Source organism: Hyperolius riggenbachi, chromosome 5 (assembly GCF_040937935.1).
Source record: "Hyperolius riggenbachi isolate aHypRig1 chromosome 5, aHypRig1.pri, whole genome shotgun sequence".
Classification (NCBI taxonomy): domain Eukaryota; kingdom Metazoa; phylum Chordata; class Amphibia; order Anura; family Hyperoliidae; genus Hyperolius; species Hyperolius riggenbachi.
In genome coordinates this window covers 101,549,371-101,574,848 of record NC_090650.1, presented here as the reverse complement: position 1 = coordinate 101,574,848, position 25,478 = coordinate 101,549,371, and the positions used below count along the sequence as shown (strand labels likewise).

Sequence of the window (25,478 nt, the reverse complement as noted above, 5' to 3'; positions counted from 1 at the left end):
CGCCAACATGGCGCTGCCCCATTGCTTTGCATTGTCGTGTTATCCTGCGGTAAAAAGGGGTAACGTTAATGCAGGTTTGCTAGACCAGTGCTCTGCGCCTGAGCAGTTTTATTTTCTCTGAACTGCGCAAACGCTCCCAGTTACAGGAGCGTGATCACCAGGGCATGTGCAGAAGATAGCGGCCATGGGTCGCGATCATACAGGGGGGAGAGCGGAGGCCTGGCTCAGAGTGCAACTGCGCCATGAGACCTAGCAGACTTCTAGGCGCTGGAAGAAGCCCTAGGTGAGTGAAACTTTTTATTTTTTAGTTTGTTGGATGTATCCCTTAAAGTGGGATTGTCACCATAAAAATCAAATTTCAACAGCAACTGGTCTGAGTGTATTAAGTGATAAAGATGCTAATCATATATTCAGAACTTTCAAAACTTTTTCTGCTGTTATGGTTTGGAGCTATCAAATACATTAGGAGCAGTGGCCCTTTAATAGCCATTGCCATTCAGTTACATGCTGGGGGTTCTTTTTATCTATAATATATTCCTCCTTATTATTCCCTTTATTTCCCTGCCTAGCTGAAACTTGATCCCCTGCTCACTTGTGCTTACAAGCAAGGCTGAGGTGACTCAGCGATTGGAGGAGAAAAGAAAACAAGTTAAGGGAAGAAATGGCATCAGGATTTAGCCTCATACTGTGTGCAAAAGACATGGTTCCCACCAGGAACAGAATTCTCTTCATTTACTATAAAAAATGATCTGAAATCAAAACGTGTACAGTACAATACATGTGTTATGTAAGTGGATGAAGTATTTATTTACTTACATACCGTATGTGTATTTTTCCCCTGGCATAGTATGGCTAATCCTCCTGCTTTAATAGTGTTCAAAACGTGTAATCAGTGTTCTCCCCAGGCTCTTTTAGTCGGGTTCTCCACCCGGCTAATTCTGGTGAGTATTCGGCTGCCACCGGCTTGCCTCCTCTCCCTATGCTGTAAGCTGAGTTGCACAAGCCCTGCATTCCCCCATCATGCCCCACCCGGGTACTTTTTCGTGGCACCCGTCTGTAAAAAAAAAACTGGAGAGAACACTGGAGTAATCATGTAAATGCACCTGGGCTGTGGAGTCGGAGTCGAGGAGTCGGAGCAATTTTTGGGTACCTGGAGTCGGGGAAAAATGCACCGATTCCTAATGAATTTAAACTGTAATTAAAATAGAAAATATGATAAAATGTTCTATTTCTCAGATAATAGTTATCATAAATAATTTATATATGCAGTAATAACTTTGCTTAGTCCACAAAAATAAAATAAATAAATCAAAAAATAGTTACTTGTGCTGGTTCAATAAAGCAGTCCCCGTATTTTTAAAGTCAGATATACATATCTGATTGTGACTGTACAGTATATATATGATGTGTATACAGGAATCTTATATATATATATATACTAAATAACATATATGCTGTAAGAATAAAGCCTGATGTGTAGCCGTGTCACTAATCGAGATGGTCAATGAGATGGAAATAATTCTCTGCTGATGCTGGTTTATGCAAATGTATGCACTCCCTTTGCTCATGAAATCAAATAATTTGATATGTTGTTAAAGTTTGGTTTGATGGCCACGAATTAAAGGGCACCTGAGACGGATGAAAAGAAAAGTTTTATACATACCTGGGGCTTTCTCTAGCCCCCTTCAGGCTAATCAGTCCCTCGCTGTCCTCCTCCACCACCTGGATCTTCTGCTATGAGTCCCGGTAATTCAGCCAGTCAGCGCAGTCTGGCCGCGTGCCGCTCCCACAGCCAGGAGCATTCTGCACCTGCGCAATAGTGCTGCTCCGGAGTGTGTGCATGCGCACTACGCCCGACTGGCTCAAGTACCTGGACCCATAGCAGAAGATCCAGGAGGCGGAGGAGGACAGCGATGGACTGATTAGCCTGAAGGGGTGTGTATAGTACACAGTAGTACTATACATATGCACTCCCCACAGAGCTGCAGGGAATCCACTGAGCATGTTGTGCACATTGAACACAGAGGTGTTTTCTATCACCCATAAACCTGGTTCAGATTGTACCTGAAGAATGCAATGGAGGAAGAAACTCCTCATTTCCCTGCAGAGTACCTGCACATCACTCTTACATTTACCCACAGTTACATTGCCTAGGGCCTTATAGATGTTCTTTTTTCCAGTCTGTACCTTCTTCAAGTGCTCTTACCAAGGACTAACTTTATGACTAAAAGTATTAGAGGCAGAAGATCCGCCGGATATAAGCGTTGTCAGTTAAGAGATACGTTACGTTACATACTTTCAATCAACAAGATTGTAATATGCAAATTAGCAGAGTCTGAGTCGGTGGAATTCTAACCTGAGGAGTCGTAGTCGGTGGGTTTTTGTACCGACTTCACAGCCCTGAAATGCACTGAGTCTTACTAAACCTTTTTCTGTCATTTTAGAGTAATAAGCGGAAAATAGGACTCCTTACCATCTCAAGATATTTTGAATCAATGCCAGGATTATACAAGTTAAACATTTCTATAAATTGATGGTTATTTCCATCTGTAATTTGGATTTCATTATGTGGACTCCTTCCTGGAAAAAAAAGGGACTTAAAATAGATATTTTATGGATGTATTTTTGTGACAGGAATTCCCCCTGTTCAGAAAATGAACATTTGTACTTTCATGTGGTAGACAATCGCATTGCTTGCTACACTGAGGAAAATAGATTAGCTCTGTTTAAACATTTTACTGCTCATGGGCTTACTGTTCACTGTAATTCAAAGGTTAGAAATATTCATTGGCTTGCAATGACACCTACAAGTTTGTTTTCTATTTTGTAGTGTGGACAGCTTTCTCTGCACAAAGCTACCTAATCATATTATGTCCACCTCAGTGTTCTTCCCAGAATGTTTTTACTGCCGGGTGACATGAAAAAGTAGCCGGGTGGGGCACGACGGGACAATGCAGGGCCGGTGCCTCTCTGCTTACAGCACTGGAGGAAGAGGAGGAAGCGAGCCCATGACAGCCGGGTGCTCCCGAATATTAGCCGGATGGAGCACCTGGCTAAAAGAGCCTGTGGAGAACACTGCACCTTATACCCATCCTCTGGCCACTCTTTCACACAGAAGGCTGAACTGCATGCTTGTTGACCACGCTCAGGTGTGACTCAGTGCGGTGTCTTGCCTCTCCACCATCCCTGCTGAATACTAACAAGTACCTGACTGGTGCATGGGAGAAGCAGAATTACACGGGTACACCAGCCAGACATGTCAGCTGGGTGATAAGTTACTGTATTTAAACTCACTGCTGGGGGTCATGGGAAGTGTAGTCCTGTGGTGCACGAAGAAGCAGGAAACTATTCTATTAGACTAGTTGCTGATATACTACAACAGGGCTATACATTCACAATGACTGTATTTTAATGCATCTACAGCTTGCTGTTGTTAAAGTTTAAATGAGCCTTATGAGAGAAGGGTCAGGAGTGTATCCGGTAGGTTTGTAATAGTTTAGAGTTTCTCTTAAGCATTTTTGTGTATTCAGGGCTCTTTTCCATAAGCAAGTCCCTAATTTTTTCCCGCTTGCGATCACGATTTGCTATACTATGAATAACAAAATCGCAGTAAAAATCGATCCGTGCCGCGATTGCGCTTTTGTAAAAATCGAATTGCGGTAGTGGAAAATACCTACCACGATTCCTAAGTTATTTAGCAAACCCTAGCAATTTGCGTTTTTGCGATTCAGCATCGCAAAGACTGATCATGGAAAAGGGCCCTCAGTGTCACTTTATGATGTTTTTATACTCACCTGGGGCCGTATGCAATTCACTTTTTCTCCTTAGTTTTCTCCTACAAGATATTTTTTCATCTTTGATATACCGGTATATGATATATATGAATAACTTTTTAGCATTTTATAAAGGAGAAAGTACCATAAAGTAGTCAAAAGTGCTGTGAAAATTATTTTCAGTATTTGTTTGCTTGTTGGTGTTTTAAAAGGCATTTTATTTACAAGTTGTAAAAATCTCACCTAGGAGAAAACTCAGGTGAAAAAGTGAATTTCATATGGGCCCTGGTGTTGTTTTTTTAGTTTCTGAGATAATTCTTAGCATAATGTACCACCCAATGAAAGCCTAATTGGTGGCTAAAGAAACAAGATATAGATCATTTCGTTGTGATGAGTAGTGATGAGCACAGCACAGAAGGAAAGCAGAAAAGTGCACCCTGTATGTATTTAGAAAGTTTAGCTTGTCTAATTCCCCCTAATATGTGACTAACCACTGTAATTTGATCTCTGAGCTGTCAGCTCAGGAATCTCCTGTGCCATGGCAGAGCAGCTAATTGGTAAACATTCCTGCTCCTCACTGATTGGCTGAGAAAAGTTCCGTGTGAAGATACTGATATATGATCTATGCTGTGCTCGCATATGTTTACAAAGCAAGCTAGTTATGACAGTGCAGTCTCTAGGACAAAAACAAAGTATGGGAGGAAATTAAATCAGAATTGGCTTCAGCCAGAGGTAGCAAACATGGAAAATACCTGAAACCGTTTTCTCTTTTATATGCTATATAAAATTCACTGAAATCAAAATGTGAACATTCCAATAAATATGTTATGTAAGTAGAAAAAGTATTTACCTATACATGTGGCCTTCCCCCCTGGGATAGTATGGCTGTCCCTGCTGCTATAACAAATCCCGGAGGTCTACAGTAACCTGTATTAGTCAGTGAAATATTGCCCTGGTGTCAACCCGGTAAGTAGTGATGTGGTAGCACCCTCTAAAAAAATCCACTTGGATGTGCCTGGCTGATAGTCCAGCAGCCCTCTGGAGCAATATTACCTTTGAGCTCCACTCAAGGACTCTCGCAGAATACCACAGAGTCAAAAGAATACCGAGAGGCATGAGATCTAACGTGGCACCAATAATGTTCCCGATGGATAAAGAGTTTTGCCTGAGATGGTCCCGTATCTGGAATAAAGCCTCATTCGATTCAATGGTGTTGACCATTGAGAAAATACATGAGGAATTACCAAAGCTAGATATCCAATGCAAGGAGCTTAAAACAAAATTACGACAACTCATACCGGAAGGTGAATATGAGGCATTCCTGGTGGATTTAACCGACAGCCTGGAAAGATATGAGAAACAAATACAAGCAATAAAACGTGATAAATTCCAGAGGGATGAAGTGGATTATAAAACTGGCTTTGTGTATAATTGGCAAAGACCAGGATCAAGACCATATCCCCCACGTAGACCAAGACAAGGGGGCAGACCAGGCGATCGACCGGGAGAACGTCCAGTGGGGAGCCAGCCAAATTCATCTGACAATGCCACCAGCTCATCACAAGAGCTCTCCTCGGATTTAGCGTCAAACGCAGGAGGAAACGCAGGGGCGGACGTAAGAGACGAGGGAATAAGAGGCAGATTACGTCCGAGACGTCATCAGACGTACCGGAGACCATGATTGTAGTGAACATCTCGTCATGTCAGTTGTCCCCGGTGCAGACCTCTGCCCTCAATCTCGGACTATCGTATGCACCTACCAATACTCCTGATCCTCTCGAGATAGATTTGGAACTGCAGAGATTCTTTCGTTCAGTGAAACTTAAATATTTTTTCTCGATACCAAGAACTTTTGATCTGGCACCATCAAGTGAGGTAGACTCTGAGATGTTACAACTACAGGATACTAACCTCAGATTGAAAAGCCATTTCCAGCCGCCATCTTGTCAGATCATTGATTTATTCATGAGGAAAGTCCAAAAGGAGGTTGACGTATTACTTAGGAACCCCAGATTCTTGGGTCTTAACATCCGTAGAAATATTTCCAAGGAACAACAACAAGCTTTAAAAGAACTTTCAGACAATATGTCTATAACAATTAAACCAGCGGACAAGGGTGGGGCAATTGTTGTGATGGATACTAGTATGTATCGGGCGGAGGTCGCAAGACAACTCTCCGATACATCTACTTATCAGAGGTTAGATAGGGACCCACTGTCTAGTATACAAGAACATATCAGTTGTGTTATATCTGTGGCTGTACAGACCAAGGTCATTGATGAAAAATTGGCAAAATTTCTTATACAAGATCATCCTATCACCCCTGTACTATATGTGTGTCCCAAGATACATAAGAGGTTAGACAATCCCCCGGGCCGCCCTATAGTGGCAGGGGTAGAGTCAGTTTTCTCCCCACTAGCGAAATATCTGGATCATATATTGCGACCGTATGTAGTGGGGCTTAAGTCCTATTTGCGAGACACCCAAATGTTTTTAAACATCATTCGCAACATGGAACCGTTGTATGACCCATGTCTTCTGGTCACCTTGGATGTGGAGAGCCTCTACACCTCCATCCCACATGATGGGGGTGTAGAGGCAGTACACTATATGCTGGAGACAGCATCGGATTTCTCGGCTGCACAGATTAAATTTATATGTGATTTATTAAGAATCGTTCTGCAGTTTAACTATTTTCGATTTGATAATGACTTCTTCTTACAGATCAGGGGTACAGCTATGGGGTCGAATGTGGCCCCGTCCTACGCTAACATTTTTATGGGGGTGTACGAGGAGATGTACGTATACACCAACACACTATTCCAAAAATACGCCAGACAATGGCATAGATATATAGATGACGTGTTTTGCGTGTGGACGGGGCCACACTCGACCCTGGAGACCTTTATTGCTGAGTTGATGGGTAGATGCCCGCACATACGACTTACTATACACTCTTCAACTGAACGAGTGAGTTTCTTAGATACATTGGTATACCGTAATGGCGATAGGTTGGCTACCGACCTCTATGTTAAGCCCACGGATGTGAACTCCCTTCTCCATTTCGGGAGTTTCCATCCGTGGGCCACTAGGAGGTCTGTGCCGATCAGCCAGTTTCAGAGAATCCAACATATTGTTGAGGATGAGGATGTACGTGGGACTAGACTTGATGAGATGCAACATAGATTTGAGAATAGGGGGTATCCCACTGAGACTCTGCAAAGGGCACGTGCTAGGGTAGATACACGTAGTATGGGACAAAAAAATAGACAGCAGATCCAAGGTCGTATCCCCTTTGTGACTAGATTCAATACACACAGTCCGGCCATATCTAAAATTATTAAACGTCACTGGCACTTGCTATCCGACAGTTTCCCCGAGATTGAACACTTTAGGAATCCCCTCCTTATATCCTATAGAAGACCACCTACATTAAGAGACCGTTTGGTACATGCAGATGTGAATACTGACAGCCATACGGTTCAGACACAGAGGCGAGGGACTTTTCCCTGCCTTAATTGTGTACATTGTAGCTCGGTTATTAAGGGCCCATCATTATTCCACCCTCATCAGGGCACTAAAATTATGATTAGGGGCTGGCATACATGCGATTCAGACTATGTAGTCTATGCTCTGAAATGCCCATGTGGCCTACTATACATTGGCCAGACCACACAAAAACTTAAAAAACGTTTATCATCTCATAAACATGCAATTAGAGAGAAACTGAGTGACCAGGCGGTGGCCTACCATTTTGCACAGATGGGCCACCATGTTAGCCAACTCAGATTTATGGTCATTGAAAGGATTGAACCCCTTAGGAGGGGAGGGGATCGCATTAAGAAGCTATTGTGGAGGGAGGCGTATTGGATCAAAAGGCTGGACACAATGGAGCCGAGAGGACTCAATAGGGAACTTGACTTATCACCCTTTTTATAAAAAATGTTATGCTAATATTGTGTTGATATAGTTTGTTGCACTCAATACTCCATTGTGCCCAGCCTTACTATATGTATAGAACTGTGGTTGCATGTTATTGGAACTGTGGATATATGCTCATAGTGGAATCTGGTGGGAATGTATTGACATCTGTTACTTTGGTAGACGATTTTATGACATAATATGATGTTGTTTTTTCTACTCTCTGATCCTTGTGTATACTGGCACTGGCCATCCCCCCTACTCTCGTTTATACTCTTTTTTTCTTTTTTCTTTTTTCTCTTTTCTTTATTTTCGTTACTATATACTCTTTTCCTTCTCTCCTCCTGTTTGCCTCTGCTATGCCTCCATACTGCGTTGATGTCTATATATGGATTGTATTCAGTGATTGTTTATGGAATGCTTACTACCAGTGTATTGCGTATTACGGTGGCGTCGCTCTGACAACGTGTTTTCACGGTTGCCAGGCGACTGCCACGTTCTGTATACATGTAGGAGGACTCTGATTGGCCGACAGCGCCGCTCCCCCTTCCATCTGGTGACGTCGGCGGCTGACAGCCGCTGACGTCTCCTGAGTCCGCCGAGACACGCTGGGACGGAGCGTCAGCTCCGCCCATCGCGTGTATACACATGGGGGATTCGCCTGACACGCTCAGCGGGGAAGGTGGACGCCCATTGTCAATTCCGGCGGACCCAGGGGGACGGAGGCTGGTCGGTGAATGAGAGATTGGACAGGTGGGTGGTTCTACAATACTGCAGCCTATCAGGACAGCTATGTTTAAGTTCCCCATCAGGTCCACCAGCATAGGACTGTGATGATTGGGGCAGTTAGATTTGAATCCCATTGGATGCTGTTGATCATGTGTATTATATAAAGCTGTATACTGTCAGTTAGTGTGTATCTTGATTCCTAGCAAGCTTGATAAAGAGGTGTGCAACCTTGAAACGTTGCTTTAACTGCTGGAATCCTTCATGCAATAAAAGAGCAGAAACTTTACGATTGATGGTGCCGGCTGCTTCTTTGCTTACCTGGTGTCAACCCTTTGCACAAAGGCAAAGGGTGGCCCTCTTTATATAGTTATTTGATTATAAATGAAAACAGCTGTTGCAGTGTTCCTTCTTTTTCCATGATCACAGCCTACAGGACATGACTGCACCGCTCCTACTGCAAGGCCATGATAGGTTTAACCTATAACTGAGTACATGTCAACCACATCTGTCGCGCAGAACAGTTAGACAATGGAATGATTGGATTTACAAATGTTTATCTATTTTTACATTTTATGGCTTTGTAGAAAGTTTACTGTGACCATTTCTGAGCAGTTTCAGCTATCAAGCAAGTACAGAGTGGAGCTGCCAGTGTATGCTTGGAAGAGCACCAGGTCCGAATGCATCAGATCCAGAATGGATTAGTGATCTCAATTCTCCTGCAGGCACCGTTCTCCCAAAATGTAAACACAAAAGTTTTTGCCGTTTGCTCCATATGCCCTCTGCTGAACATTTCATCTCCCATATGGTTGTCATTGTGGAGAAGGTAAACATCATTAATCTATACAAAAACAGCCCGACCCTGCAAGCCAAATCATTAAAATTTTACTAAATTGAAGATGTAATAAGGGAACTCGTTTCAACAGCTGCCAACTGACTGAAGTCTCTGCTACAGCCCAGTTTCCTTTACTCCTGATTACTGCATATAAACAAGAAGCAGCCAGGATAGCAGCCGCACTGTAACCCGCCGTGTGGACATTATCAGCATACACTATCTGCTTGTATTCTGACTGTTATTTGCAGCTGCAGATATTCACTATAGAGGGGAGTTTGATACTGAAGCACAAACTAAAGGTGCCCACACATTGATTTTCCTGCTCAACCAACCGTTCAGTTTGATCAGATCGGGGGAGAGTTGTTCATGTTCCATTCTGTTTGATCGATGGAAATTAACGAGAAAGGAGAATTGCATTGGATCATGCTAATGGGGGCCACTAGTCGATCTACTTTCGATTGTCTACACCAGGCTTTTTCAACCAGGGTTCCTTGAGTACTCTGCAGGGTTTCCTTGGCATTTTCCTCCATTACGGAGGAAGTTTAATAAAGCACATTATTTTAGGGGATACTGTAAAAAGAAGCACTAAATTGGGGGTGTCAGAATAATAATGAGCACATTAATTAAAAAAGCACTAGGATAAGGAGACAGTATATTGAATGGCAGTATAATAAGGGGTAGTGAAATAAACAGCCTCAACTACTTTTGACCACTTCAGCCCTCAGTCGTTTTCACTTTATGCATCCGAGCAATGTTCACCTCCCATTCATTAGCCTATAACTTTATCACAATGAACTGATCTACATTTTGTTTTTTTCACCACCAATTAGGCTTTCTTTGGGTGATACATTTTGCTAAGAGCTACCTTACTGTAAATGCATTTCAACAGTAAGAATAAGAAAAAAACGGAAAAAAATCATTTTCTCAGTTTTTGATCATTAAAGTTTTAAAATACATGCTTCCATAATTAAAACCCACGTATTGTATTTGCCCATTTGTCCCAGTTATTACACCGTTTAAATTATGTCCCTATCACAATGTATGGCGACAATATTTTATTTGGAAATAAAAGTGAATTTTTTCCGTTTTGCATCCATCACTATTTACAAGCTTATAATAAAAAAATAGAAATATTTCATCTTTACATAGATATTTAAAAAGTTTAGACCCTTAGGTAAATATTTTTTTTTTTTTATTGTAATGTTTTTATTATTATTATTATTATTAAACATTTTATTTGGGTATTTTTGGGAGGGTGGGATGTAAATAGTAATTTTTTTTAATGTAAATATGTTTTTTTTTTTTTTTTTAATCCAGATGTAGTTTTACTTTTTGGCCACAAGATGGCAACCTTAGATTTCTTTACATGACGTCACTCTAAGCGTAACATGTACGCTTAGAGGGACGTAGGGGGACATAGGAGGCAGAAAAAGCAAGGCTTCCGAGAGAAGCTGACGCTTTTTCTGCGGGAGAGAGGAATCAGTGATCGGGCACCATAGCCCGATTCATTGATTCCTGGGCTAACGATCCACGGCCGGGAGCGCAGCGCACATGGCCTCCTGGACGTAGCTGTATGTCCAGGAGGAGATAGTGGTTAAAGCGGTTCCGAGATGAAAAACAAACTATAACAAGTAACTTGTCAATATATCTTATCTAATGTTTAGATGGTTTGCACAGCAAATCCAGATGCAAACAGTTTTAATAGAAAATGATTATTTACTCCTGTGATACAATGACAGCAGCCATGTTGTTTGTAAACATTACACAGAAGCAGGCTTATCTGTATCTTGAGCCATCAGCCTAATCCCCTCTCCTTCTCCCTCCTCCCCTCTGCCTCTGCCTCTGAAATCAATGGCTAGTAACACCTCCCACTCCTCCTCCTGCCCAGACTGAGCTCCCATGAACCCTTGCTACTGCCAAGGCTCTCTGAAACCCTGTGGGCGTGAGTTTTTTAGTTTATAGGGAATTAGAGTATTAAAACAAAAACAAAAAAGTATTTGGCTTGAGGAATGCCCTATAAACAATAGGAAAGGAACACAATTATGCAATGTGTAAAAGTTCATCTCGGATCCACTTTAAGAGAGCATCTTATTCATTTTTAAAAAAAAATTATAAGCATGTAAATAGTGATGAACGCAAATTGAAAAAATGCACCTTTTATTTCTAAATAAAATATCGGCGCCATAAATTGTGATAATGACATAATTTAAGGCGTAATAAGCGGGACAAATACGCAAATAAAATACATGGGTTTTAATTACGGTAGCATGTATTCATTTTAAACTACAATGACCAAAAACTGAGAAATAATGATTTTTTTCCATTTCTTTCTTAATCTTCCTGTTAAAATGGATTTAGAAAAAAATAATTCTTACCAAAATGTACTACCTAAAGAAAGCCTAATTAGTGGCGGAAAAAACAAGATATAGATCAATTAATTGTGATTAGTAGCGATAAAGTTATTGGTGAATGAATGGGAGGTGAACGTTGCTCGGATGCATCAGATTTTCCGCGCTGTAGGCTGAAGTGGATAAGCAACAGGAAAGGAACACAATTATGCAATGTGTAAAAGTTCACCTCGAATCCACTTTAAAGACCATGCTTCCTGCAAAATAAATGCAAGGGTTCGTTAAGATCAAAAACTTGTTTGCAGGGGTTCCTTGTGATCCAAAAGCTATTTGCAGGGCTCCTTCAGGGTAAAAAAGGTTGAGAAAGGCTGGACTACACTATTGTTGATAGAGTTGGTCGCTTAATTGTTTGATTGGAAATCGAGTAATGGCACATTAACTGACAGATCTGTTCCAAAAACTGATTGTTTGCCCGGTCTACCACTACTTTTAGGTCTCAGGTATGGGTAGGTTCATATAAGGCATTTGCTAGGGACAGGTAAGTTAGGATATCGTGTGATAGAAGGTTAGCAGTTAACATTGTGTGGGGGTAGGTTAGTGGTAGGCATCAGCTGGTGGTAGGTTTAGTGGTCAGTTCCTTACAAAGTTTGGCTGAGAAAAGATAATAGTCCCTCAAGTGGTAGGCATAGTGTGGTGGTGGGCATTGTGTGGTGGATAGTTGGTGATATGAATCAAGTGGTTTAGGTTAGTTGTCGGCATCAGGTGGAGGTGTGGGTAGGTTAATGGTAGGCATCAGGTGGTGGTAGGCTTAAAGTGATACTTAAGTCAAATAAAAAAAATTAGTTTTACTCACCTGGGGATTTCCTCAGCCCCCTGCAGCTGTCCGTTGCCCTCGCAGCATCGCTACAATCCTCCTGTCCCCGCTGGCGGCTCCTTCCGGTTTCGGCAACAGCCGCCGTCAGGCTGGGAACGCGAGTGATTCTTCACGTTCCCAGCCACAATAGCGCCCTCTATGCTGTTATTGCGACAAGAAGGCCGCAATAACAGCATAGAGGGTGCTATTGTGGCTGGGAACGCGAAGAATCACTCGTGTTCCCAGCCTGTCGGCGGCTGTCAATGACACCGGAAGCAGCCACCGGCGGGGACAGGAGGATCGGAGCGATGCTGCGAGGGTACTGGACAGCTGCAGGAGGCTGAGGGAAGCCCCAGGTGAGTAAAACTCATTTTTTTTATTTGACTTAAGTATCCCTTTAATGTCTCCCAGGCACCACTGCTGAATATATGCAAATTAACCATTGTACCCTTAGAAGCTAAACACACCTCCAGAACCGCTGGAATGCAATGATGTGTCAGCTTGTTAATATGTACAGAGCCATAATAATCCAACATGCATACAGACTGTTTCGGATTGTTTGATCCTCATCAGTGCATGGCATGGATTAATTTGGCTCTATGGAGTAGGGCTTGTAAATCCGAGAGGCACAGACTAACCAGCAAGCTCATGGTGACCCAGAACTCATTGGCTCCATAGAGCCAAATTAATCCATGCCATGCACTGATGAGGATCAAACAATCCGAAACAGTCTGTATGCATGTTGGATTATTATGGCTCTGCACATATTAACAAGCTGACACATCATTGCATTCCAGCGGTTCTGGAGGTGTGTTTAGCTTCTAAGGGTACAATGGTTAATTTGCATATATTCAGCAGTGGTGCCTGGGAGACATCTCAAGCTCACTCCAACCTGAATTATCGCAAATTCTTTCTGTTTTAGGAAAGCAAACTTTTGTTTTTCTTAACATCTTAGTAAGGGGGCTTTTAGGACCATTGTAGTCCCTTACACATCCCAATGAGTTCTGGGTCACCATGAGCTTGCTGGTTAGTCTGTGTATCCCTTTAATGTGGCGGTAAGTTGGTGGTAGGCATTATGGCAAATAATTGTTTTTCATCCTTAAGCTGGCCGCTAACGGTCCAATTTCTAGCGAAAAATCGTTCGAGCGATCAGAAATTCTGATCGGATTGGTTGTAAATAATCTCCATTGGTGGACACAATTGATTATAAACGAGTGAAAAAAATGTCGCCCGAATGAATTTTCGTCGAACAAAAATTTGGATTTTCTTGGTGGTCGTGATAGATAGGAAGCAAAGATTGGTTAGTTGATGGTGTAGTGAACGATTTTTCGTCCGATCAGAATTTCTGATCGCTCGAACGATTTTTCGCTAGAAATTGGACAGTTAGTGGCCAGCTTTATGCTTAGCATATCACACTCCCAATGTCCTTCAATGTTAACCTGAAGTAGTAATTGCTGATAATAGTCTTGTATGCAAAAGAAACTATACAAATAATTTTCGGGCTGTTGTTTTCCAGACTGTATTAGTTTCCACCTGAAGCCAGACATGAACATGAATTGTTTGCTGGTCTCTGAATGCTCTCTACTTTTCAATCATGTTGGGCATTGCACTGAAGCTGTAATCCCTGATTGTGAAGAAGGGTGATTGAACATTATGGTAGTAATGAGTAGACAATTACTGTCCTCTTTCATCAAGCTCATCTGGCATCGCAGTGTCTCGTTTTGAGGGGAGATTGCAAAATTGCAGTAATCTAATTTGTGCTCTAAACATTAATGGCTGCTAAGAGCCATTTCAAAGTGCTTTCAACTATTTACTTCTGGAGCCATCTATTCTCTTAATACTTTTAATACTTTCAAGGTGTTCATGTGACTGAGCCCTGCAATATGCTGTTTTTTTTAGATTACTATTCTGAAAGGACAGCTGAAGTGAGAAGAATATGGAGCTTTGTACAATGAAGACAAAAAGAGACCTGGCACTGCTGCAAAAAAAAGGGCTTGCAATTTATTTTTCAATGATCAAAAAGCTTGGGCAAGCATGTATACCTCAGTCAAAGGCAGATACAAACTGAATGCATATTGTGGAGCCGGGGTAGAGTGGATTGACAGTGGGTGCAGGTAAAGAGTCTTACGGCTTGCTCCAAGTAGGGTGTGTCAGCATCTATCCATCCGCTGTGGGTATTCAACCCCATTCAGCAAGCCTCAACTGGATGTGTGGATGGATGACATTGCAAGACACACCCCAAAGCACAGCTAACAGGAAGCAGCCGGGACCCAGTGAAGTCTGGCACATGCTTCCGCCCTGGCTTGTCAGGGCAATGGAAGCGTCCTGCTTTCTCTCTGACTACAGCGGCGCCACATGTAACCTGGCAGCACGTAACGGGTCACATGAGGCACCACTGTAGCCATGGATACAGGATGCTGGATGGAGCGAATGGAGATCTTATCGCTGGAATGCTGAGAGCAGGTGAGCAAAAGAGCTCTGCATCTAGGGAGGGGGAGGGAGAGGAGGGGGACATTTGGGGAGTAAAGCAGCCTCTGGTCGCCCTCTAATTGTTGCCACCCTAAAGCATGTGATTTACGTTGCTTCATGGAAAAACCACCCTGTATACTGTGAGGACTTTAACCTGCGATCTGCAGCAGCGCTGTACTGAGGACAGCCGTGTGACGCGACTGTCCCCCTGGGACACTAGAGAGCGATTGGCTCTCATAGGCAGAAGCCCATAGTCTTCGCCATGATTGGCTGGCTGCGGGGAGGGAGGGAAGGAGGGGAAAAAATAGAAATAAATAGTTGTATTTAACACAGGGGGAGCGATCAGACCCCACCAACAGAGAGCAGTGTTGGTGGGGAGAAAAGGTGGGGGGAATCACTTGTGTGCTGTGTTGTGCGGCCCTGCTGCAGTTTGGCCTTAAAGCTGCAGTGGCCTATTTGACAAAAAATGGCCTGGTCTTTGGGGGGGTATAACACTGCGGTCCTCGAGGTTAAGGAACAAGTACCTGTATGTGACAGAGAATTCTCTCTTTAGTTTTCCGTTTGTGTATATTATACATGAGTATATGGAAAATTCATAGGCTGGTGGTTCTAATACCATGCTTTTCAATCTGTTTGTCAGCCAGGGCAAGGAAAATATAATTCCTGAGGTTCTGGACAGCAGTGAACCCTATACAGCTGAAATGAAGAGGGCTTCTTCAGAGGCCTGTGGAGGATTCCATCATGGCCTCTAAAGATGGCAGGTAGACAAATTGTATACCCTAACGTTTCTGATCTACATCCTCGTTCCAGGAAAGAGATTCAGGAAGCATTATAGTCAGGTGATCAGGCCCCTTTATTACTTGCCTTGCAAGTTGTGGTAAAACAGTGTAACGCAACGCAATGGGGCCTAGCACACTTACGCCTCGTGTTGTGCCGGAAGTGCCTGATCTGCCGCTGAGTTGCCGAAAAGTCAACACAATACCGTCAAACTTCTGCGGCAGTCAAAGTCATGTAAGTCAATGGGTGACCTTGGGATTTTAAATATGTTGGTGGCGTGGAACAAAGGAAATACGATGGGAAAACCCGGGAATCCCAGTGATGTACTTCCTGTCCAGCAGGGAGTATGTTACGCGGCAAGGGACGTGTGGAGGGGCGGTCTATGCATATGACCATGTCGGCCCACTATGCCGCATGGTCATATGACTGACGTTTTTTAACAGTGTGATGGGGGTGTAGTATCACAGAGCAATGGCCAAGTGTAAAACCAGCCTAAGTGTTAGGCCTGGTGCACACCAAAACCCGCTAGCAGATCCGCAAAATGCTAGCAGATTTTGAAACGCTTTTTCTTATTTTTCTGTAGCGTTTCAGCTAGCATTTTGCGGTTTTGGGAAGTGTTTTTGGTGTAGTAGATTTCATATATTGTTACAGTAAAGCTGTTACTGAACAGCTTCTGTAACAAAAACGCCTGCAAAACCGCTCTGAACTGCCGTTTTTCAGAACGGTTTGCGGATTTACTATACTTTACATTGGAGGCAGAAACGCCTCCGCAATCCAAAATCTGCAGCAGCCCGGGAGTATGCGTTTCTGCAAAACGCCTCCCGCTCTGGTGTGCACCAGCCCATTGAAATACATTACCCAAGCGTTTCCACATCCGCAAGCGGATCGAAAAACGCTACCGAACCGCTCTGGTGTGCACTAGGCCTTACAGGCAGAAATCTAGTGTTTTTGGAAGGCAGTCAAGATGGCAGCCTCCATAGCACTCTACTGACAGATGCACTTTAAATTTGCTAACCAAAGCTATGATTGGCACGACAGGATTCCCAGGTTTGGCCTTGCTGCTTAGCACACTCACTTGAGTAGCGTCTGTATTTGCAATGCAAATGAGAAGGGATTGTAAAGTAAGCGTAGTGCTGCACAAAGCAAAAGTAAACCATCACTGTGTAATGAGTATTCATTTATTTAAGAAAATGAGCTCTTGGAGATTTTTGAAACTTGTTTTTTGTATCATGGCAGCTCCTTCAGTCGTCACCTCTGAAGAAACCATTCTGTGCCGTCTTTGCATCCTGTACTAGGTTTTGTACTCTTTTGTTGGTTTGGCAGGCGTAAAATAACCACAGATTTATACAGCAGATAAAAGCTACTGCAAAATGGAATGACATTTTCTCTGGCATTTACAGTGGCTTAAATAAACATATTTACTGAATAGAATTAGAGCAGCTTCATTTGAATGATGCAGCTGTTTAACCTGTCACTGGTATAGTTGTGACTCCTAGAGGAATACTACACATTAAAGAACAACCCTAGCTCCAGACAATTTAGGATCAGGTCAATAATGAAACCTGTGTTAGGTCCCTTTCAGACGGGCGGCTGAACTGCGTGTTTGGCGACTAAAGGCCCATACACACGTCGGATTTGCGCGAACGACGGGTCGTTTGAACGTTCCGTCGTTCGCACGTTTCCGCATGAAATCCGGCGTGTGTACAGACTATCGTTCGGGAGATAAGACTGGTTACCAACGATCCGCCGGGCGGATCGCTGGTAACCAGTCTTATCTCCCGAACGATAGTCTGTACACACGCCGGATTTCATGCGGAAACGTGCGAACGACGGAACGTTCAAACGACCCGTCGTTCGCGCAAATCCAACGTGTGTATGGGCCTTAAGTCAGCCTCCCGTCTGCCGCCCGCTAGTGCAATTTGGGTGCAATTTAACCACTTAAAGAGAGTCTGAAGTGAGAATAAATAGTTATTTCTACTTGCTAGTTTGCTTAAGAAGTATAAGAAGCGGCAAAACGAGGGGTTTAGACTCCCCAAATCCCCGGGGGGAAATCTGGGCAGAGCTTCCTGAAAGAGGCAGAGCTCAGCGCTGCAGCTCTGCCTCTGAGGTCGATTGCTGCCTCCCCACCCCTCTCAATCTTCCTTCACAGAGAGGGGCGAGGAGAGGCGGAGATCCGAGGGCAGATTGACTTCAGTGAGGCAGAGCTACAGCTCAAAGCTCTGCCTCCCCGGGCAGCAAAATCCACAACTTTGAAAGTCGTGGATGTTTGCCCCGGGATTTGGGAGTCTAAACCCCTTGTTTTGCCGTGGGAATGAAGTGTTTCACCTCTTCTACTTTTTAAAGAGGAGCTGTTAGGTATAGGGTCTCAGAGAAAAAAAACACATATATCAGTAGCTAAATACTGGCTGTACTTACATTACATATGCATTTCACTGTCCATGTTTGGATTTCACAGAATTTTTATATAGTATTTGCAGAGATTGATGCTCCTGACAGCTCATGGCAGGTTCCATGTTTGTCTGTCTTGTATGAAGCCAATTGTGATGTAATATCCTCCCTTACCCTGCTTTCTGGTTGAGGATTCTTTAGCCCTCCCAAGTTCCAGCCCTCAGACACTCCCACCAGTCTCTGGTCTAACAGGGTATATTGTCTGTCACTCTGATTTGAATCGGATCATTGAAAAGATCCGGATCTTTGAACCGAATCATTGAATCATTTTCAGCAAAGTGAGAGAAGCTGCAGTTCCTGTTTCTTCCAGACATCCACTGTGAACCGAATCTCAGATGATTCGACTCACAAAAAAGATCCGGATCAAAGATCCTAATAGTTCATGATCCAGACAACACTACTGTGCAATGAATATTAATTAGCCATGTGGTTAGGAACAATAGCGGACTAACTGAACATGTGCACTGTGAACAGCACATTGATTTTTCAGTGCTGTGAGTTGGGCTGCAAGTTACAAGCTGCTGTAACATGAGCCTGTAACTTCCCACTGTGAAAGCAGCCTTAGGGCGGGATAGGGAAATGAAGGGGAGGACCAAGGGAGTGCAGTAGGGAGAAGAAGCAGCCCAAGCATGCTCTGCAGTACCTGTTATGCGGCCTGCCGGCCTCCTTAGGAGCTTGGGAAAAATGAGGATTGCTATTCAGCAAACATCAAAGCAAGAGAGATTTTTAACTTCAGTATTGCCTTTTTGGCTTCCTTCTAAACTGTTTAACACAGGAGAATAGAGGTTTAAATTAGCTTTTGCAGCCTGACAGTTACTCTTTAAGCAAACTAGCAGGAAAAAATAACTATTTATTCTCGCTTCAGAGTCTTTTTAACCTCCTTAGGGGTAACCCCGTGCTGGACACAGGGTAAGCCGCGCAGGAGGATTTGTCAGGCCCCGCTGGGCGGATTTGCATTATTTTTTTTTATACAGGCAGCTAGCACTTTGCTAGCTGCGTGTTACTAACGATCGCTGCACCGATTCGCCGCTACCCGCCGCGTCAGAGGGTGCCTCCCCCGAGACCCGTGTGCTGCCTGGCCAATCAGTGCCAGGCAGCTCTGAGGGGTGGATCAGGACGCCCTCTGACGTCACGCCGCAGGGAGGGGGGAAGCATGTAGCTAGCGCTAGGCTAGCTACATGCTAAAAAAAAAACTGTAAAAAAAACCCTAGAAGGCCACGGGAATAATACCGCCAGGGAGGTTAAGGACCATAGGCTTACACCTCCCTAGTGACAAGATTTTTTTTTACACTTTCGGGCTCTGCAGCTTTAGGCTGGTTTCACAGTGGGACATTACAGGCGCACGTTAGAGCAGCCTGTAATGCACCCCACCGCACAGCAATGAAAAATCAATGGGCTGTTCACAGTGCCCACGTTGCGTTACAGTGTAACGCTGCGCCATGATATAACGTACTGCATGCAGTACTTTGTAAGCGGCAGAGCCGCGTTAGACTGCTTGCACATGCTCAGTAACGTTGGGGAGGAGCGGAGAGCGGCCAGGCACATGGCTAATTAATATTCACTGCACTCAGTGACTTGCAGTGTTTACTTCCTGGAGCGGCCGCTCTGTGCGGCGATTGGCCGGTGGGACCACGTGATGCCACATGCGTCCAAGAGTGCGCATCACGGCATCACGGATGCCAGAGTTCACTCTGACGTCCAAAGCAGAGAGCACCAGGCGTTGCGTTGGGCACATTGTGCGACCATAACGTCCCCTAAAACGCAACGTCCTGGTGTGAAACCAGCCTGGATAGCCTGCTGCAGAACCATACTACTTAGCAAACAAGTGATTTCCCCCCCCCTCCCCTTCTACCCACCAACAGAGATTTCTGTTGGTGGGCTCTGATTGCTGCTGCAGGGTTTGTTTGTTTTTTAATTTATTTATTTTTTATTAAAAATTACTATTTTTTCTCTATTTATGTTTCACCCCTCCCTCCCCCCGACAGCCAAAGACAGCGTTCGGCTCTCATAGGCATCAGTGTATGAGAGCCGATCGTTCTGCGAGCCTTTCCAGGGGACAGCCGGCTGTTCCCATTACGGTGCTGTACAATGTAAATAGACGGCGCCGTCTAAGGCCTAGTGCACACCAGAGCGTTTCCGCTGCGGTTTGCGATCCTCCTGCGGGTGCGGATCCGCTAGGGTAATGTATTTCAATGGGCTGGTGCACACCAGAGCGGGAGGCGTTTTGCAGAAACGCATACTCCCGGGCTGCAGCAGATTTTGGATTGCGGATGCGTTTCTGCCTCAATGTTAAGTATAGGAAAAACGCAAACCGCTCTGAAAAACGGCACTTCAGAGCGGTTTGCCAGGCGTTTTTTGTTACAGTAGCTGTTCAGTAACAGCTTTACTGTAACAATACAGGAAATCTACTACACCAAAACCGCTACACAAAACCGCAAAACGCTAGCTGAAACGCTACAGAAAAAGAAGAAAAAGCGTTTCAAAATCTGCTAGCATTTTGCGGATCTGCTAGCGGTTTTTGGTGTGCACCAGGCCTTACAGTCTACTAGTGGCTGGTATTAGAAAGAAGAGAAAAAAAGCACCCAATATAGGCAGCACCAGACCACTCAATTCCAAAAAATATTACAAACTTTATTGGTAAACAGTAACCAGATTAAAATTGATAAAAATCACCTGAGGTGATAGCAGCTGTGTACATAATAATAATAATAATAATAATAACTCGATAGGCGAGCGGCTGTTACCTGCACACTTCTCCTACCTCTGCCATGTAAGTTTGCATTACCTTTCCTATAGCCTATCTATCTTTCCACACGTATTGTGGTCATTCACTTTTTGTCACACTGACACTCTGCTACCTCTTTTTATTTAGTGAGACTATTTGTGCAGTCTCTCCTCTCAGGCACTTCAGTGTTCACTGTGTAATTATTAATTTTGGGATTTGTGCAATTTACTCCTGCCCTTGTTGGGCTTTGTTGTTGTTTTTATTACTCACACCTTTGGGGATATATTATTAAATATATTAATATATGATATATGTGATGGAAGAATGAATTACCCTATTATCAATTGCTTACTTAGGCCTGGTTTTTACTTGGCTTTTTACTGAGGTTTTGTGAGATTTTGTTATCTTTGTGATTATTGTATTATTGTATTATTATTATGTACACAGCTGCTATCACCTCAGGTGATATTTATCAATTTTAATCTGGTTACTGTTTACCAATAAAGTTTGTAATATTTTTTGGAATTGAGTGGTCTGGTGCTGCCTATATTGGGTGCTTTTTTTCTCTTCTTTCTAATCCTACAATTACCCAATTAGCACATTCCTCTTAGCATAATATATTATTTCAGTTTGTGCTTGTCCACAATTGCTGGTTTAAGTAATATTACTAGTGGCTGGTAGACTGATGACGGAGCGGAGTTCCGTCACTCAACGGGGATGCGCACACATCGGCACATGCGAACGCCAGCAAATCAATCCCTCAGGACTTGACGCCAATGGGCGTTACGCGGTCCTGGTGGAGCCACCTTGCAGCCGCCAATGGGCTTTGGGCGATCGCAAGGAGGTTAAATGCAGCCAAATTTCAGGGGTTGCAGCACCACGTGTATCAAGCATCGACACGCGGTGGCGTTACTGGGCGGTAGAGAGCCGCGATATGTGCACCTGTGGTAGCACTCAGATCCCACTCCGTGAGGGGAGGGGCTCCTGCACAGTGCCGATAACAGGCGCTAACAAGCCCCTGGCTGGTGCAGGAGAGCAGCTGACAGGCGGTGACTTCACCGCTTGTCAGCTGCCCGTGTGAAAGGTCCATAATTGTGCTGTGTCACTAAACAAGTGCTGAAGTGTTGCTTGTAGTGATCTTTAAAGAAAACCTGTACTGAAAATAAAATTCAAAATAGGCATACACAAGTCATACTTACCTTCCATGTAGTCTACTCCTCAGTGTCTTTCTCCTGTCCTGCGTCCTATTTGTTCACTATGATCAAGGGAATTTTCCGTCCTCCATTTTGAAAATAGCCATTACCCATAACAGCTTTCTGGTCAGCACACAGTTAAACTGTAACATCGCCCACTTGAGCCATAGGGAAACACGAACATTACCTGGTACATCAGGTTTCCTTTCAGCTATAACTGACAGCAACTGATATTTTACTGACAGCAACTGATATATTTCAGATCTGACAAAATATTGTCAGAACTGGATGGGATTATTGTCAGAAGAAAATGGTGAGCTTCTGAGAGGAACTGATGGCAAGGTAACTATGTAATGTTCATTTGAAGTTACCTCATGCGTTTATTTTAAATATTTTTACTCAGTACAGGTTCTCTTTAAGGACCAGCCCGAAATACTGAATTGTCATGACTGCCTCATGCACTCACTAGATTACTTTCATCTTGTAAGGGCCCGTTTCCACTAGGGCGGTTTCGGCGGCGATTCTGCAGAGTTTCCCCGCACATGATTCGCACGGGGAAACTCTGCCATAGGGGATGACAGGGCCGCGGCGGAATCACTTGCAGGAGCGATTCGGCCGGAACCCCCCGCAGAATTCGCGACGGAGGCTGCGAATCCTCATGGGATTCGCCTGCGATCCCGCCCACCCGCTCAGTGCGGCGTGCGTCTGCGAGACGCACGCCGCACTAGTGGAAACGAACCCTTAATCGATCATTAGAGTGACATCAGGAAATAAGCATTGTGTACAGACATGCTGTTTAACTGTACAGCATGTGCTGTTCAATGGAGGGAGGAGGAGGCACTACAGGCAGTGGGTAAGCCCCAGCCTGAGGCAGATGCAGGACATGCCTGTTAGTTGCATAGCACTGCCTGCTAGAAGGCAGCATTTGAGGCAGGGAACACACTTGACTGTTTTCGTGCGCGTTCTTTGCACAGGAAAACTGAGAACTTATGTTAATCAATTAAGTTCACACTTAATATGTTGTTCGCGCACAGAAAAAAAACTGACATTCTGCATGGTGACTCTGCACATTTTCTCAGTTTTCTCTATCAACTACATTAGCTGCTGTGAAAAAATGCGCGCGTTTTCCTGCATAGAACACACTTGGTGTGCAGAAAAAGTATGCAGAAAAACGCACGCAGAAAACTGAAAGACAAGTGTCTTCCCTGCCTTAATGAAGAGCAGGGGAATTGTAATCACATGACTAGGTTGATAATGGATCAATATAGGCTTGTGGCTGCTTTATTATAGCAGCAATGCACCAATATATTAGGGATACATTGTTTTTGTAGTTTGTATAATCATGCTCACATGTCCTATGTCCTGCCTTTTATGAAGGGCCAACAGCTAAAGATTATGTGCACACAATTGTACATATTATTGTTAAATGTATCTGCAGCCTTAATTCCCTCAGGAGGATTAAAGTAACAAGCTTATTTTCTTGACAGAAGGACTTCACAGAAGAAGCAATCAGCGCGCCGTACTTGTGAAACTTTGTGGTTAGTGCGGCTGGCAAATGCATTTCCTGATTCCTGATGCTGAGGTTTTGGCTATGAAGGTTAATTCTGTAATTCTGTTTGTGGGGGCTGAACTGAAAGCCATTGTCATGATGTGCCTGTGTTCATAATCAGGAGGCTGCAAAATCATCTGTGCCTGTGATTATGAATTTAGTCGTCTTCAGTTTTGAATGGAAATCAACAGCAAAGGTGGCATTTTAATGCAGAATATATCTGCTGAAACCAGTGGCGTAGCTAAGGAGCTGTGGGCCCCGATGAAAGTTTTACAATCGGGCCCCCCAAGCACTCTATACATAACAATTGATATGTCGCACCAAAACCTGCCAATGGCAACTACAGTGTCAGAGGTGCAAGAAGGGGATGGGGAACAGTGTGTTAATGATTACCACTATTCACAGTATGTTTAGAAGTGATTATTACCAGCACAGGACCAATAGAGAGCTAATACTGTAGTTGAGGGAGGGCCCTCCGGGGCCCCTCTGGCCCAAGGGCCCCGATGCGGTCGCTACCTCTGCACCCCCTATTGCTACGCCCCTGGCTGAAACACAACAGGGGTTTTCTGTGTTGTATGTATCTTTATCCCAGCAACTCCAGAACGTAATATTAAAGGTCCCCCCGGGCTGCACAGTGGCGTAGTGGGTAGCGCCCTCACCTTGCAGCGCTGGTTCGAATCCCTGCCAGGGCACTATCTGCATGGAGTTTGTATGTTCTACCTGGGTCTGCAAGGGTTTCCTCTGGGAACTCCTGTTTCCGCCTAAATCTTAAAAACATACAGATGAGTTAATTGACTTTTACAGATAAGTTAATAGACTTCCCCATAAATATATAGACATATGACTAAGGTAGGGATTAGATTATGAGGCCCTCTGTGGGACAGTTAAGTGACGAGACAAAATATTCTGTACAACACTGCGGAAAATGTTAGTATAGTATAAATACTAAAATAACTTCAACGTATGTCTTTTTACAGGTTAGATAAAAACATATATATAGATATATAATATACATCACATATGTGTGTGTGTGTGTGTATATGTATATATATATATATATATATATATATATATATATATATATATATATATATATATATATATATATATATATATATATATATATATATATATATATATATATATATATATATATATACAGTATATATGGATGAAGTTAGACCCTTCTTTAGTATACAAAAATGTTAGCATGTATAACACTGTTAGCTGTACAATCTGACATGCTGAGAATTTAGTGTGTGTGTGGTGGTCCCGACGTATTGGCAAGGAATCCGGGCTGCACAATCCATACAGTGCCCTTTTATATTGTTCCCACCATACATGTGTCATTTTAAGGTTTTGCTTCACTCACAAACTTCCCCCTTTATTTTGTTTCTTCTTACACTACCTAGCCTGATGCTTAGCAGTACCCCCTTTATTGTGTTCTTTCTTACACTACCTAGACTGTTTCCTAGCAGTACCCCCTTTATTGTGTTCCTTCTTGCACTACCTAGACTGTTTCCTAGCAGTGAGGGTTCAGACACACCAATAAGCGCTTCTCTGAGCTCTTCTTAGCCATCAGCGCTTTCTGAAAGCTTTTTAAAAAATGCTTCCATTGACTTACATTAAAATTGCAGTAAAAGGATTTTACTGCGATTTTAATGTAATTCAATGGGAGCATTTTTTAAAAAGTTATCAGAAAGAGATGGCTAAAAAGTGCTCAGAAATGCCCTATGTCTTTGTGTTCCTTCTTACACTACCTAGCCTGATACCTAGCACCACCCCCATATTGTGTTCCTTCTTACACTACCTAGCCTGATACCTAGCACCACCCCCATATTGTGTTCCTTCTTATACTACC

At 43.5% G+C, this 25,478-nt stretch overlaps 1 protein-coding gene across 4 annotated transcripts in view; it reads left to right on the top strand.

Annotated features, from left to right (window-relative positions):
- The window catches only part of JAZF1 (JAZF zinc finger 1), a 417,486-nt gene that overhangs the window by 32,888 nt on the left and 359,120 nt on the right, over positions 1-25,478 (top strand). The window contains exons 1-2 of one of the 4 annotated variants that reach the window (XM_068236064.1): positions 15,665-15,686; positions 23,556-23,606. The exons of 2 other annotated variants lie outside the window; for them this stretch is intronic. In XM_068236064.1, the coding sequence (XP_068092165.1) occupies positions 15,680-15,686; positions 23,556-23,606 (58 nt within the window). In that variant the 5' untranslated portion in view covers positions 15,665-15,679. Of the gene's footprint in view, positions 1-15,664; positions 15,687-23,555; positions 23,607-25,478 lie in introns of those variants that run through there. One more of the 4 variants, XM_068236061.1, reaches the window with a different exon arrangement.